Source organism: Bacillus rossius, chromosome 12, assembly GCF_032445375.1.
Source record: "Bacillus rossius redtenbacheri isolate Brsri chromosome 12, Brsri_v3, whole genome shotgun sequence".
Classification (NCBI taxonomy): domain Eukaryota; kingdom Metazoa; phylum Arthropoda; class Insecta; order Phasmatodea; family Bacillidae; genus Bacillus; species Bacillus rossius.
In genome coordinates, this window is record NC_086339.1 from 23,748,210 (window position 1) to 23,765,359 (window position 17,150).

The following is a 17,150-nucleotide window of genomic DNA, read 5'->3' on the forward strand; positions in this document are numbered from 1 at the left end:
CTCCCCCTTGTAATATTTTGTGATTTTTCCCGACCCCCCCCCCCCCCCTTTTGAGCCTCACGTGATTAATGGACGATATCTAAGTGCAACGCTGGCTGGTACGTCTAGCACGGCAGTCTTTACGTCGAATACAGACCGACTATGATATTTGTGTTACAAATATCACACGTCCCTGGAATGTTTGCAAGAATCTTCCCGGGATTTTCAGCAGACCTAAAAATTACTCTGAAAACACGCGTTACACACACACACACACGCATGCACGCACGCACACACAAACACACACAGTTTAAGAACGAAATCCGGGGAGAAAAAAATACTTATCCGACCTCAGCGTTCTCTCTAAAGCTTTTCGTAAACAGATATAACTTCGCTGGATTCGCCTTTGCGTATCTGTTCTGTATCATCGTTGGGTTTGTCTGTATGACGCTGTGTTGTCCAGGTCGATTTTTGTCTTTATTGCGCTGTTCTTGTAGCAATTCTCTCGTCGTTGTCATACCACTGTGTTCGTCTCGTGCTGTGGTAGTTTTTCTGACTAATTCATTTTACTGAATTCTTTGCATTGTTTATGCTTTTAACTTTTGACATTGGATGAATTTAGCTTGATTTCAACGTGATCACATATTCATCTTTCTTATTGGTGTTTCTCTATTACATACAGTGTGACCAGCAACCATGGAGGTAAATAAGGGAGTTGATGTGTGCTATCTTAGCCTTGTTAATACTTGAAGTCAATATGTGAACAACCGCTCACTCCCCTTTCTTATCAACAAAAGCAAAAAAAAAAAATGGTAATAATGAAGTCTAAGGCTAATTCCTTATATATATGTTGGTATCATGTTTGTTTAGCAATGTTCACCACATTAAATAATTACCATTATTTCTAGCGAACTCTTTTCTAGATATTTAAACAAATTTATAGCATATTTGTCTTTATACAGTTACTATTTGTTTTGCCATCCAATTCCTAGCCAGCTGACTTCAAATACAGACCACAGCCACTCCATAGACTAAAAATTCCAACCAGCAATAGCGTTAAGTTTAAAAAAAAACTTTCCGGTTTTTTTTTCACCCCCCAGCTTGGCTGAGGTTGCTCCACAAGTAAACACTTAATTTCAACTGAAGATACTATATTCTGCCTCCCTGTTAGATTGCAGTACAGAGAAAATGGCACCACTGTTGCCAGATTGATACTATCCAGCTTAACATTAAAATTTCATTTCGTATATTATCAATAATTATGGTAAGCTTTAGTATATTTTGAATTCCACAATTTTTTTTTTTAAGGCCATAAAATAGTGCCTTTTGATTGTTATTACAGTTTTATAGGAACATGATGAAAGAAAACAATATCAATTCTAAACACCTATTATTATTTTACAGGAGAAACTATTTGTAGCAGTCAATCACTATTAATAACAGGGCATTCCATTAATTAATTTGTGGTAGATCGAGTTCAAATGTTAGAAACCAATGTGGCGTCTTTGTGGTAAATTTTCTTAGCTGTTATCAGATGATGATCTGGATAAATGCAACAAGAAACTACATTTCCAAAAATCTATTTCCAAATTTTACCGTTAAAGATAAAAAAATTAATACATTAATTTTTTTTTAATTATAAAGTTGTGTCTAAACCTGTTGTGCTCTTTGCATACATCTGGCAACAGAGCACACTGAAACAAGGACAGCGCTAATGGCAGATATCATGCGTCGGAAAGAGAGTAAAAACCCATTAAAATGCACACCGCAATTTAAAGATGGGACGCGGTATGGATGCTGGGACCTCAGAGAGAGAGAAAAAAAGAAGTTAATTTTCTCTGCGCTGATCTCGTCTACTATCTTCGTGCGATCTAGATGGCACCGTTAATTGCTTCGCTTGTGACGAAGAAGCGCCGTTAGCTGGTCGCCCCCTCAGACGCGGAATGTGTGTTCTCTTAATTGCACGTGTGCCGACGACACGGCTGCGCCAGGGAGCGCACAATGGCCGGCGCGGCTTTCACTGGCCGCGGTGGGAACTGCGCGCACGTCAGTTGTGGGCGACGAGAGAGAAACAATGTTTGGCCTTACGTCGGTGCACAGTAAACAAAACAGGGTCGGGGGGGGGGGGGGGGAGAAGAACAACAACATGTGGGCGAGTCTTTCAGTACTCGCCAGAATTCACGTGTTCTCACGTTGCAAATGCACTTATAATGCGAAAATCGGACACGAAATCGTAGAATGCCGAACGTGATAAACACATACGCAAATTGTGTTTTGGGATACATTCCTTGGCGCGAATCACGCGTAGTTTCCGCACCCCGCCGCTAGAATTCTCTGCCGGTGCAGCTACGTCGACTATCGAATCTTCTGATTAGCAGACTGGGATTTCAAACTGTATAATGAAAACGGCTCCGATAAAAGCGAAAAAAAAAAAAAAAAAAAAACTTGAAAATATACCAATGTCCGGCGTTGGACCTGATTTTCGACAAGGAACTTTTATTATACTCCTGCCCATTTTGTTAAAATGCATTTAACAGTTAATACAATTTCCCTTTGCCCGTGTGAACTTCGGTTCAAGCCATCCGCCACATATGGCAGCAACGTGGTTATACATTTCCGTTCCAAACACGAAATTACTCACGCCAAATTATCCCGAGAGCTAAGATGTTATACAAATGATGGCTGAAATTCTTTCAAGATGAACTTTTCAAGTGTCCCTCAGGCTAAAGGGTCGCTTCAGGAGGTATTCGGGAACAGCAGGAATATGAAGCCCAGAGACTATCGAGGTCTGTGTTAGAGAACCATGGTGCCGTGTCGCTCCTCTGGCCGGCGAGAAACAAGCTCGGGGATACACACAACCACGTCCGATGGAACGCCCCATCACGCACGAGACGCTGTGTTGCCGAACAGTTGTGCGTCTTACGACAAAGATTTCATTGCACAGTGACGTTTTAAACAGAAAGGAGAGTATTACGTACAGTCGCAAATCCATTCGACGTGTCATTTTAAGTATTTTATCACGCAGAACGAATTTTAGAGCAAACTATTTATCTCTTCCAGAAGCGTCAAACAGCGTCAGGGAGGAGAAGGTAACAACGTAGAGAGAACCAGTGCACAGTCAGTGGAAGTTATAGACTAGACATGTGATTAGATATAGCCAGAATATTGTATTCTGCTTAACGAGACCACCAATAACTTGTGATTTTCCAACATAATAGTCAAGTTCATCTGATGTAAATAAAGCCACGTGTTTTTTTACAACTGTCGCATCAAAACGACACAAGTTTTTGTAGAAATTTTTTAATGTAAAGAAGTATTTTGAAAAAAAAATACATTTCAATATACTTGTAATAAAATTGCAAAAATTACTATACTGAACTAGGACATGCAAAGTGATATGAGATTTTATAACCTCAACGACGCACAAACTGTTGTCAGCCATGACAATTTAACAGTTTTATTGGCAGTCTAGCCGTGTGCCCGATGGGAGAGTATTTGATCCTCATTTTTGATTAGGTACCAAAAACGCTTATACATCTGACTTGAATTCATAAATAGAAGCCTAAATATAAAGTTCCATATTTTTTAACTTCAAAATAACATACTTCCATCCCCTATATAACCTTAGGGGATTAATTTTCAAAAATTCTTTCTTAGTGCTCAACTACGTTATATAAGTAGGAACGCTATGAAAAATTGCATGCTTCTATGCTTCTAGGCGTTGTCTGTCAGTCAGTAAGTATAAGATCATCAGTTCAATGCTATGGTTTCAAAACATTTCTACAACGCAACTTGCGTGCGCGGTCTAAAAGCATAGTTGTTATATATGGCGGAAGTTCTCGCAGCAAAAGCTTTTATTGAAGTTTTCATGAAAAATCCGAATAAATCAGTTTGAAGGAGGGGGGGGGGGGGGGACTCACTCTCCCAATGCTGCTGGAGCGATGTGAGCACAGCCGAGTGATCACTTTCCCCCCCCGGAGCTAACAACCTCCGTGTCACCTTTGAATATATATACTGTATAGAAGTCGCGAGTGGATAGGATTTACTCTACGTTTTTCAGAAGCGTATGATGAGCAGCTTGGGAACTTCACCGCTGCAGTGCGCTGCCGTAACGCCCTGTATCGTCTTAGTTGTTGTGTACACGTTAGAATGCAGCACTGTCGCCCGCTGTCATTCCCCGTACCCCTCATCTATCATTCACTGCAGCTCAAGGTCGTTCAACGGGTGGGGGAAGGGGTGTTTAAAGAGTTCGGCACTTGTCCGCTAGGGACCACCACAAGTCGATGCCCTAGAGATGGTAGCGATTGCGGCGGTGAATTAACCAACTACCTCAAAACCGTATTAGAAATTTTAACCTGGGCTGGCGACTTCTATACAGTATACATATTCAAAGGTGTCACACTCCGCCTCGAGTTCCGTTAACTTCCTCGTGTGCACCGTGCGAGAAGAGTGAAGTTCCGTAACCTGAAGAGAAGCATCAGCGAACTCGCGCGTCAACTGCCAGCGGTCTGCAGCACGAGCGATCCAAGACTGGCGTGTTAGAGCTGCAACTGTTGGCGGGAAGATGTCGATCTACAAGTTGGTCAGTTTCCATGATCGTCAAGAACCGCGATTTCGGAACAGCAGCGGAGCAGAAACTACAATTTCACCAAGCTCCTTAATATGAAAATTAAAATAGTAAGAATTATAAACTAGTTTCAGAACACAGCACATATATGTATTTCACTTTGCGCAACGCAGATATATGATGCGATTTTTAATTATCAATATCAATTTGAATTTTCATTACGGAAAGTTAGACTTCAATGTGAAGTGTGAATAAATGTTGCCTAAACGGTTGTAAACTGAGCTTCGAAGTGGACGACGGAAAAGGAATGTGAAGGGGGATGAGGGGAAGATGCCCGGTGAGATTCGAGTGGTATGGAATACCTCCAGCCAACGTCAAATGGGAAGTTTAAAATTTTGAAAAATAATAGTCCCTTAGAAGGCTATTTTAACGCATTTCTGACGTGTTGTCGAGATAAGTTAAATTATTAAAATGTAAATCCTTGCCATTCTGTGTTTTTTCATGAGTAATCGGCAAACATCGGAGATCTTCAAACTGTTCGGGTGCGATTCTCATACCCGTGAACTGTAGGCTTCCCTAGCAACTACGACAAAAAAAAATCCCTTTTGGCACAACCTACAAGCGTATGCAGATTTAGAAGAACCTATTTCTTCTGGAAATACTTCTATAACGTCCTGGGACATTTTAAGAACTTAATGTACACAGCATCCTATATGTTCGCCAAAATTCAAAAATTATCGATTCAACCTTTTCTCACATTCCATGCAGCGAAAATATTTTGAATTATTAAACTCAATGCAACCAGCATTGAATGTCCAAACGAATTTCATATTTTGCCTTTTATTCAATTATTTTTGACTCTAAACTCTATTTTTCATCCCTTGCTCTAATATGTGGTCGTATAATTTTTTTTTTTGACAAAGGTTTAAGGTAATGTTAAAATTGTTAAAATAAATTCCGACGAATTTGATACAAAGAAAGATTTTTTTTTTAAATTTAAACCCCTATTTTTTACGGTAATAGTTCGAGTCATCAAAAATTGTTTCAGCCAAAGGTTTTAGATAATTTTTGAAGTTTTACAATATATTATAACGGATTTGATAGTATATATATTAAAAATATATATATGAATAAACTTTTGAGTTGACGATAGTTTTGGGGTCTATGGACCATGAAACGAAAAACTACATAAAATCTTTCCCGGAAATCGCACCGTGTATAACGGCAACAATAGGTAGTGTTTTTCAGTGGCGGATCCAGGATTTTGGTTTGGGAGGGGCTTGACCCAGCTGTGGCTAGGCTTTATCAAGGTAAACACTAAAACAATAGTGGACCCAGATGCTTTTGGAGGGGGCTTGAGCTCCTTAGCCCCCCCCCCCCCCCCCCCCTTTTCTGGATCCGCTACTGGTGTTTTTCATAGAGAACTAGCTAAAAGCCCAAGATTCGATAGCATTGCGAGCCTGATCTGCGCTGGTAATCTCCGGTGCTACGGGCGGCAACCTGACGTCGCGTTTTCACGCAGATACAGCGCATAGCCGTCACGACCCACGGCCGCGTTCCGTTACTCACTCCGCGGCGGGGGGGAAGAAAAACTACGCACGCACGCACGCCCGCGGTAATAGTTCCGCTACTACACACGAAGGTCGCACAATTCGCAGGAGAACTGAAAAGAGGGGGGGGGGGGGGGAGGGAGGGAACAATGTAAAAAGGGACCCAAGGTTTTTGCTCGTGAGGAATAACCGACACCAGTCAGTTCACCAGGCGGTCTACACCTATATGCACACAAGAAATGGAAAACTTTATGATATTCAAAGAGTTTCCCTTAAAAAATAGTTTTGGCGTTATTAATACGTTAGTCATTCCCCATTCCCCAGTTACGATTATCTCCACATTGAAGGGCTTTTAAATCCCGTAAGAGGGGGGGGGGGGGAGCTCCAGTCATCTCGCCTTTCTTCCGTATCAAAGCCCGTGCTCTACACTTCTGTTTTCGATGGAGTAAAGTAATGTCTTCCGTTTGTTATCGAAATCGCACTTTCTTCAAAATACTTCTCTCAATCAAATACCGGAAATATTTACTCTAAACTCTACAATGTTCAACCAAATCACAAAAGTCACGTAATAGCATACTTGCACTTATTAAATCTCAATTCCATTATGCACAAAGGAGGGAGACGCAATCTTAGTATTGTGCGCTAACATTTTATTTTTAACATTTTGCTCCAAAACACTTTATTTATTTCCAGTTGTGCTATGGTTTGACTTATATGTGTTATTTATGTTCTTTATGCAGCAACAAAATGGATATATATATATATATATATGCATGACACTCTGTGCATTTACTATAACGTTCTATGCTTTGTATAAAAACGTTTATTTTACAGTATGAATTTAAATCATATGCTATATGTCATTCGTTTTTGCAGAATCTCATTAGTCTATGAGCGCGTTCTTGTTAGAGGTACCTGAAGTGAGTAAAGCTCTTTATTTAAATACTGGTATTCATAGTCTGAGTGACGTGCGAAACCACCAAATAAATAAGGAAATAAGCTGGATGGATGCAGCCACCTTAAAAATAAGAAACAGTGGGGCGTGAGAAGCTGTCAAAGACGATTCTGCATGATGCATAGTCAAAGGAAAAAAAAATTTTGTTGCATTTTACAGAAGTTACATTCTATATGAAAATCTGAGTCTGTGAAATAACTGCACTCCTTGAAGAAACTTTTCAACAATGTGTATAAGCAATCAATAAGATGAATTTCTGTGCAAATGATTACAAGAAGTGCAACCCCTTTCTCCTCCTCCTCCTCCCCCCCCCTCCCCCTACCGCAAATTTTTACTACTTCGTCAAAATATTAACCTTTATGAGCTGACAGAATAATTAGCCCCATTGCTTTCGATATCTCTTTTACGAACCCCGGTGACGCACATTGTTATACCATCACTGGAGAGCTATCTCAACTACGATAAACAATCATAGCAAAAATGGCCCACCTCTGTAATAGTGATCAGCGTTTCTGACCGAGAACTCTGGGGTAGGGGTAGTTGGTTCGATTACCGCATGGGACATGTGTATTATTTATTTAATTAACCCTACGGCATTAGACGGGAAATTCTGGTACACCCCAAACCAAAATGAATATTTTAACTAGATATATGCCAAATTTTTCATTTTCACGCAACATCGACTACGAGAAAAATTTGAGGGATGGACTCACTACTTATCCTTTCACTATTAAAGTATTTAAATTTAATGTTTTCAAAAAATATCACCCAAGGTTCAACAATCATTTTGGCGTATTCAGGGAGGGGAAGGTAATGGGGTAACTGCCCCTTCCCATTTTCTTAAGTGGAAAAATAAATAAAACAGAAATACATAATGTACAACAAATCACCGAAAGTTTTATCAAGATGTTTGTTGTTGGTATTTCAATACGTCCTTCGAAACTAATTACGAAATAGATACATTAATCACCAATAAGATAGTTAACTCCCGAAAAATGAAACCCTTTATTACAGTTTTAAGCTGAGTAAGCCCCTGAACACAGTTCTCTGTGTCCATGTCAATCGTTTAAATCTTATCTTGTCTCAGCTTACAACTTCGAGGAAGAGAACGCAGAAAACGGTTATTGGTACAAGGCGCGTTCTCTCTCGTCTCCCGTGTTCTCGGAATGACTCCGCATCCCAGCCTCCAAAGAAAACAAAGGACTAACACACGCGTCGCCGCACTAATCGGCCCAGCAAACGTCCTAATCTACGGGATTCATGATCACGTCGCGTTTCGAACCAAGAAATTGCAGATAATAAAACAATAAACAATCAACGCATTATATCCCTACCAAATTTGTATTTTCAAAAACAATTGTTTGGGCGATTTATTAATATTACAAAGTATTTTTTTTTTAAATTGTTACGTGTATTTATGTACACGCGTTAGAAGCTATACTTCCTTGGTGTTAAGAAGAAAAAAATTTGATTTTGCATGCAAATAATTAATGGAAATAGAATAATGAAATGACTGGAGTGATGTTTCTAATACGGTTGCGAAAGTACATATAAATGCAATCAAATTAAAACTGTATTAAATCCTCAGTATTTAATATAAATATAAACGCGTGTAAAATATTAATTAGGTTTAGTAAAATAATCGAGACAATTAAGTTAATAATGAATATTAATAAATATACTGAACGTTTATTACAATTTATTCTTTTCAGTTTATTACTAATAATAATGTAATACTTTTTAATGCAATTATACATACGGGAACATAACCCCACTTACATAAATAAACTTGCAAAAGTTTATAAACAAAATTTCTATCACTAATATTCACAATAAATAAATGTTCTAAATTATATGAATCAGTATTCAATATCCATCACTAAAGTACATGATTTAAAAGCACACATATATATATATATATATATATATATATATATATATATATATATATATATATATATATATATAATGTTTATTTTTATGTAGCCTTTTTTTCATCCTGTGAAAATCTCGTTGCGTGGTGCGCGCACATGATATAAATTCACTCTCATCACTTTCATAACGTGCCTAAAAAAGTATAACTAAAAAAAAAACATTATCACGAAAACACATTATCGGGTCTTATCTACATATACCTTATAAATTGCTTTGGAAATTTCTCAAACGTTAACTAGACAGATAATATGTTGTTATCAGCTCACTATTCCTAGAGGTCATACGGATAATGTATATGTGCAATTTTCATTTCCGTTATTAAAACACCAATATGTACAGCGAATCCCAGTCAGTATTAACATTCGGAGATCGATTTCTAATAGCCGTTATTGCAACAAGCTCACCTTTAAATGGAATAGATAAGAGCCGAAAAACGCAATCTTGGCTTTGACATCTTTAAGACTATAAAATTGTGTATCGATTAGTTTTCAGAATTTGACTTCGTGTATTGTATATCGAATGGTTTTCAAAATTTGACTTCGTTAAAGAATAATAAAATATTACATGGGATGCTTGAAGTTGATACTGAATGGCAGCTACAAATATTTTTCCCTGTGAAGACAATGTCATCAAGTGTTGAATTCGTTTTACAGAATTGAGAGGATTGTAATAATAACTTAAGTGTTTTATCTCTGTGTAAACAAAGCTAACTTTAAATACTACGCGATCAAAATCTTTTATGTCCTGAAAACTGTTAAAAACCATATGGCACCTTAAGGGGCCCGCCTCGTCAGGGGTGTATGTGTGTTAGTGAGGCGGGATGATAAGCGCGACGCTCGCTGGTGCTTCCAGCGCGGTATAGCCTCTAAGCGCAAGTCTCTGAACTGGCGCGCATTCGTCTCGTCGTCACAGGATAACTGTGAAATTTGAGCGGTGACCGTAACATTATATGGCGGAGAAATGAAGATAAAGGTGTTATGCAAGCCCCTTAAGTGCTTTCAAGAATCTGTACTGATTGATTTATGCCTAAAAATTACTCTGAAAACACGCGTTTTAGGCATTTTAACGCTTCTAAAAATACAGTTTAAAAACTTAATCCGAAATTAAAAGTACTTTTCGGTCCTCGGCGAACTATTAAATGCTATTCGTAAATAGGCCCCACTCGGATATCTTGAGTAGTTTTGAAATCGCGTTGTTTTTCCTGAAGCTCTGCACACCGTATGTGTGCCCAGGTAGGCGGGCCCCTTAAGTTCCTGTATGTGTCCCTTAAAGTAGGCAGTGTAACACCTGTTCCAACTAAAAACATTACGACAATATATAATATATTGTAATGTTTTCTCGACTGGAATTAAACACTTAGCATAATTCACAAGGGTTCAAAATAACAGGAATGCACCGTATGTAAAGTGTGGGTTTTTTTTTTTAACATCCACAAGCCACGCTCCACAATACCACGGGTGGGGTGGGGGCAAAAGTTCTCATAAAAGACTACATTCCCGCTACGCTGGGAAAAAAAAAACGTTTTTAATGAAACCAGTTTCGTGAAACACGAGGATTTTATTTCACGAAACCAAAAATTTCACATAGATGTTCAACCAAGGTTTCATGAAATTTGTAATTATGGTTTCATGCTATAAATTTTGGTCAGTTTTTTATGGAAATTTCAAATACCATTTTGAATCACTGACTTTGTTTGATAAATACTTATTTGACTGGCGTGTTTTAAGTTCTTTTGTAATTTTATGACGGTGCCGAAAGATGAGCACTTAATTCCTTTGGAACTACATAATTACCAATAAGTATGAGCGCAGAGTAACTTTTTTTTCGTAGCTACTAGTTCAGCATTTCCTCTCAAATTGTTGAAACTTTTTTTTTAGTCTAGTTGTTGTAAGATAGACATGAAACTAATTTCATGAAATCAGTTTCTTCAATGTGCATGTCTTTAAAAAACCACTCTAGGTACAAAATGAGGTTGCACCCGCGCCAAGCGGCCTTCTCTACGAAATGCTCGCTCGAGACCCGGCATCGCTCTCAAGACAAAAAGACCCGGAACCACGGACCACGAGTGTTGATTCGCACGCTGTGGTAGCACTCCCATTCGTGGGAGACGTAATCAGGAGCCTTAATGAGGCGCTTTTTAGACATCAAGTCGCCATTAGCGTCGAGTAAGTACAGCAAGACAATGTTGTTGGAAGCAGCCTTCATCTAATAAATGCAAAAAAAAAAAAAATGTTACGGAATTAATAAGAATCTCAAGCTTTCGCGACCACTGTCTGGAGTTTCTTTGCTGGTGCAACTTAAACTGATGATGGCGACTGCAATGTCGACCGAAACGTTGGTGACGCGGCTAAAACACACCAGCCAAGAAACATCAGTTACGTATCTAGTTTTAACATCAGTCCAACGCTTTTTTTTTTTGGCAGTTATTCAGCGGTTACCTATATAATGCCAAGAAAACTATACGTCGCAAAACAATTTTTTTTATTGCGCTAAAAGTAAGTGAATTTTATTTGACATCACGCGCTGCCACAAATAACATACCGCTTCAACTACTAAATATTATTTATACAACGAATCAATGGCAGTACTATGAAATTTCAGGATAAAATTAAGTATGTACAATTTTTTTTTTATTTGAAAGTCTACGCCCCTTGTACATTTAAATTTTTGAAGTTCGAAAGATCTACGCGCATTTTCTTCGCTTCGAGAAGAACGACTTGGGGCGATAATAATTTGTTGAACGACAGCGCGATGGAATTGGTCTCATGCTCCGTTTTATTTGCGGAACACCAAAACCAGTGTGCAACAGACCTTTCCGTCACTCTACTACGCAACTACGGCCCACGAGGTTTCTATTCCCCAGCACTTCAAGACCAGCCTCATCAGGAAGCATGCCGGAACCTTCGCTGTTCTAAACCCATACGGTCAGTACAGTAGACCGCGACTAAATCCCACGCAGTTTTCATACACATTTAAAATCTTTATTGCACACCTAAACAGAATTACATTTAGACATATTATGTATTAATTACCTACCTCATGAATTGATTTAAAGCTTTTTATTTTTTAAATAAAACCGTTTTCGTGCTTGTCAAGTGTGCGATTTTGTACAGCGACTACGACCAACAAAAATAAAAACGCTCAGATTTAGTGGCACCGAGTGTCCACCTGGTACAGGTTGGCCTGGGCCGACGACCCCACGAGACAGTCCAGCCCCGCCTCGCGACCTTGGGAGGGTCGGCGGCCGGCGGCGGCTAGTGTAAGTCAGCACGCAGAGCGCTGGACCACGCGCACAGTCCATTCCACGAATGACAGCACTTTCTTCGTACATTCACGCGAGACATTCAGCCGCCGTGGCTCAAGTCATTATACCTGTACCTTTGAATATATATACTGTATAGAAGTCGCGAGTGGATAGGATTTACTCTACGTTTCTAAAGAGCGTAAAATGAGCAGCTTGGGAACTTCACCGCTGCAGTGCGCTGCCGTAACGTCCTGTATCGTCTTAGTTGTTGTGTACACGTTAGAATGCAGCACTGTCGCCCGCTGTCATTCCCCGCACCCCTCACCCATCATTCACTGCAGCTCGAGGTAGTTCAACGGGGCCGCTAGGGACCACCACAAGTCGATGCCCTAGAGATGGTGGCGATTGCGGCGGTGAATTAACCAACTACCTCAAAACCGTATTAGAAATTTTAACCTGGGCTGGCGACTTCTATACAGTATATATATTCAAAGCCTGTACATAATATCAAGTCACCCCCCCCCCCCTCCCCGCAACAACGATCTTCCCCAGCCAACCCCTCACAATTATTTTTTTTCCCCTCAGAATTGATGAAAGAATTTTCAGCTGTCCTTTTGAAAATTATTACCTTTAGATCATGCCGATTTGTTCACTTTCAAAAAAATTAACGGTAACATTAAATCATACCCGCATAGTCAGGGCTCCGTTAGTGTTTAGTGAAGCGAGGTGATTGATTGGTGCTTCTAGCGCAGTATCGCCACTGGCGCGCAGTCTTCTCGTCGTGAGTATACTGTCGTGCATAGGGCAAATACGATATTTGAGAGGTAAACAATAACATACTTTGGGGAAGAAATGAAGATGGAGTTGTAATGGTAGTCCCTAGAGTGCTTTCAAGAATCTGTACCGGTTGTTTCATGCCTAAGAATTATTCAGAAAACAAACTTTTAGCCATTTTCACTCTTCTAAAAATACAGTTAGAACTCTAAATACAAAACCTAGCTACTTACTCCGCCCTCAGCGTTTTCTTAAATGCCTCTCGTAAACGGACCCCACTCGGATATCTCGAGCAGTTTCTAAATCGTGTTGGCTTTTTCTGAATAGTGAAATAAAAATTTCGTAATAACTTACACATTGCCTCTGGGGAATCGAATATGTATATATATATATATATATATATATATATATATATATATATATATATATATAAAGTTTATTTAACCGTGTAACTAAATCAATTATACAATGCGCAAAATTTCACCTGTCATTATATTTGCTAATGAAATCATGGTAAATATCTTCCGAAATCATTTCAAAAGATTTATCATTTCAAACGAAATCCCTCCACGTTGAAAGTCCGCGATACGTCGTGCCGCATAATAGCAGGATTTTCGACTTTTTTGCGGGGAATAAAACTGCCCGGTGTTATTTTTTTAGAAATTTGTTTTGACTGCATTGGCCGCTTACGACGACGTAGGGTATCCACCGGGCGAATTTTAATATCGGCCGATTCGATCGATGTAATATAGTTACAGTACGAAATAATTCTCATCAAAATATTGAGTGCGAGACACTTACAGACATTTGAAGAGAGAAGTTTAAGTCTCATATTCCCCAATAGGTATACCTATACAATAAAAGTTAGTTAAGTCGTAATTTTCCTGAAGAAATTTTGTCATTTTGTTCGAGTTGGTGAAATAACTTACGAAATCCTTAGACGTTTCTCCATTAACAATCAACAATAGTTTTGTTTCTGTAACGACCAATAATGGAACGTCCTTTCATATTTTAGTCTACATGACACTGTTTTCAAGTGAATATCGGAGTCATTGTGAACACACTATCCGGCACCGGCTGAAGTTTAACGAAAAAATAATTAGACGACCGATATTGGTTCCACTGTGATTCTAGAATATAGTAATGACGAGCCTAGGCTACCTAGAACCGCCGGAAATCGAACCCGGATAGCCTTCGAAGGGCCGTCGAGAGATAGAGCGAAGTAGGCGGGACGAGGGCAAAATCCCCGGGACGCCCCCCCCCCCCCCCCCCCCAACCACCGACACCAGAGAGGTTAGGGTTGAGTTTCGAGATTATTTTTAATGTTGGACAAAAATTATTGTTAAAACAATTGCCAGGAAATACAACTAATACGTTACTCATAGATCACGTGTGAAGTTGTGGCCAAAGTAACGTTTACAGTTTTTAGGAAAAAAACTTTATTGAGGGGTTTTAAAAGTTAAACATAAAATAATAGGGAGGGGGCCCGACAAAATGATTTGTCCCCGGGTTATTGCTTCTCTCGATGGCCCTGCGTCTTGGTGCGTGGCGAATGATCAGACCACCAATTACATTTTTTTTTAATGTACACAAACATAAAGCAGAAGTACTGTTATTAAATTAACGAATGTTTATTTTAGGTATCCTATCCGCCCCTGTATATCGGTTGGTGGAAATGCATATTATCAACTTTTTTTTTTTTTAAAGTGGAAAAACAATGAAATATACAATTAGCAACTGAACTCTCTAGTTTGTAAGCTGTACGAAACTAAATGAAACTAAAAACAGTTGTCAAAATATATATTACATAAAAGACAAAATTCTGCATGGACACATCTACAATGCATAAACGTAAATAAAACAATTTACATAAATAACATCTGCCTTATTATGGTGTATTCTGCACGCCAAACCCAAACATTTAACGCTTCAAATTTATTTCGATAAATTATTTAGTACATTACGTCAATGTAAAATGCATTTGATGTAATTTTTTTAAAACACCTGAAATTATGCAATAATTATGCCGTTCACAACTACCAGAATAAAAATATATCCCGGAACTTTCTTCTCACTACTGTAATAAACAGACGCATCTTTGTTCATTAAATACCTATCTTCATACAAAACAGTATTCAATTAAATTGTGACACATGTTTCTATACTAGCAGTTACATGAATGATGGAATAGGCTTACTTGTGAAATCTCTCCGACATTTCAATGAACCTGGAACACTCCTCCAATTCATACGTTAAAATATTTCATTGATAAATTAAAATTATTTCCCGCACAAGCTTATGCACATCCTTCTCAGATTAAAAAACATATAAAACATCTACTACTCTCACTGATACTTTGCGAGTACTCTGCGTGACTGACAACTAGCTTCAACTTCAGTTTATGTTTACCTACGGGTGAATGATATACGAAACCCAGGATTCACACAAGTCCATTACGAGGCCGCGTTCGTGCATGTTCGGTTTTTTTCTCTACTGAAAAACTTGTCGAGAATAAGAATGTTAAATTTGCCATGTGCTGTATTTGGTAAAAAGTTTTATTATTTTGGCTTAATCATTAGCAATGCTGAAGAAAAATCACTTTTCTGAATATAAAATAAAAATTCCAAAATGTTACTAATTTATCATCGTAATGAGTTTTCAGGTTTGGTTTAAATATTAAATATTGGCGATATCGTGACAAAAAGCGATTTAGTTAGGTTAGTTACATTAAAAATACTTTAAATATTGTGGAAGGTTAGTTAGGTTAGATTAGGTTAGGTTAGCTACAATGAAAATACTATAAAAAAAATAATGGTTGGTTACGAACGATAACTTTAAAATTAACATTAATACTCTCCCTTATTATTTTATAGTAATCGTAACGTAACTAACCCAACCTTTTCCTTGTAAAACCAATCGTCCATATTATCTTTAGTAGTATCTTTAATGAAGCTCTAATATTTCAGTCAATAAGTCAATAAAAGCGATCTTTTCCCCGCGTTTTTATACACTAATGGGTGCTACCGAAGCTACACGAACAAAAGTGAACTTCGGAACTGTTCGAGCTATGGAATGAAATTGTGTGAATATTAGACTTCCCGAATGGCATCCAACAGATAACACATGACAAAGTACGAATTTGTAGCTTTTATGATTAAGTAATCTACCGACAAATTACTACCACATCAGCATTTTTTAAACCACTTTTAGCATCAAACAAGCTTCAAAACAACGCTTTGATGCATGAAGACAAATTTTGAAGAAGTTAAAAAAAACTTTATTTATAGACTATGTATGAAAATGGACTACGCACAAACACTGCGAGGTAGTTAGTTTACTCTAGTTTCATCATTTAGAATTAACTTACATTATAATTGTAATTAATATAATAGCATTAAAAACATCGTGGGCCTTCGAGACCCAGGGTTAAACATCACAGGGATAAGCAAATAATCAGAATGTAAAATATATTATATGTAGACTAATTCAATTAATTAACTATACAATACATTAACATCATGAATGAATAATAATTATTAATATAATAATGATAATACAAATTTAATTTGAATAGAAATACAAAAATCTCAAACATGTTTGGAGTACATTAAGTTACAATATCCCTTACAATTACAAACTGTACAAATTTAAAATTTGATGCAACAAATAAAGCAATTTATACAGTCTTGAAACACTTACTTAGGGCCGTATTCCAAGACTGCAATTCCTGTACCCTAACCATATTCCAAGTGCACGATAGGACACGGCCAGTCCCTTATTTTTAGGGCACTGATTTTTGGTGTCTTATCTGTTGCCGATTTGATCCATAACTGTATATATATTTTTTTCCTATTTAATGAACTTTAACGGAACTTTTACGATTACAATTCCCCCCCCCCCCCCGCCTTTCCCCTAATATCTTAAAAAACAGCAAACATAAATAGGGCCAAAAATTCATCGTTTATTCTTGTACAACCAAAATTAAATATTTTATTTCACATTATAATTTCATAGTTTTAAAAAATAAGCTAAAATTACGATGGATTCCACGAAGTACAACTGTTTATAGCCTCGCACAAGTCCTAGTTTATTAAAATGGCTGCCGATCTGATACCTTAAAGGGGTTCAGTTAGGACACGTTTTGGA

General features: G+C 38.0%; 1 protein-coding gene across 1 annotated transcript in view; it reads right to left on the reverse strand.

Annotated features, from left to right (window-relative positions):
* Positions 1 to 16,016, reverse strand: part of LOC134537719 (pre-mRNA splicing regulator USH1G) — a 51,068-nt gene extending 35,052 nt beyond the window's left edge. Inside the window, exon 1 of the mRNA XM_063378463.1 lies at positions 15,202 to 16,016. Within this exon, the coding sequence (XP_063234533.1) occupies positions 15,202 to 15,221 (20 nt within the window). The 5' untranslated portion in view covers positions 15,222 to 16,016. The remainder of the gene's footprint in view (positions 1 to 15,201) is intronic.
* Between the last annotated feature and the right edge of the window lie 1,134 nt (positions 16,017 to 17,150).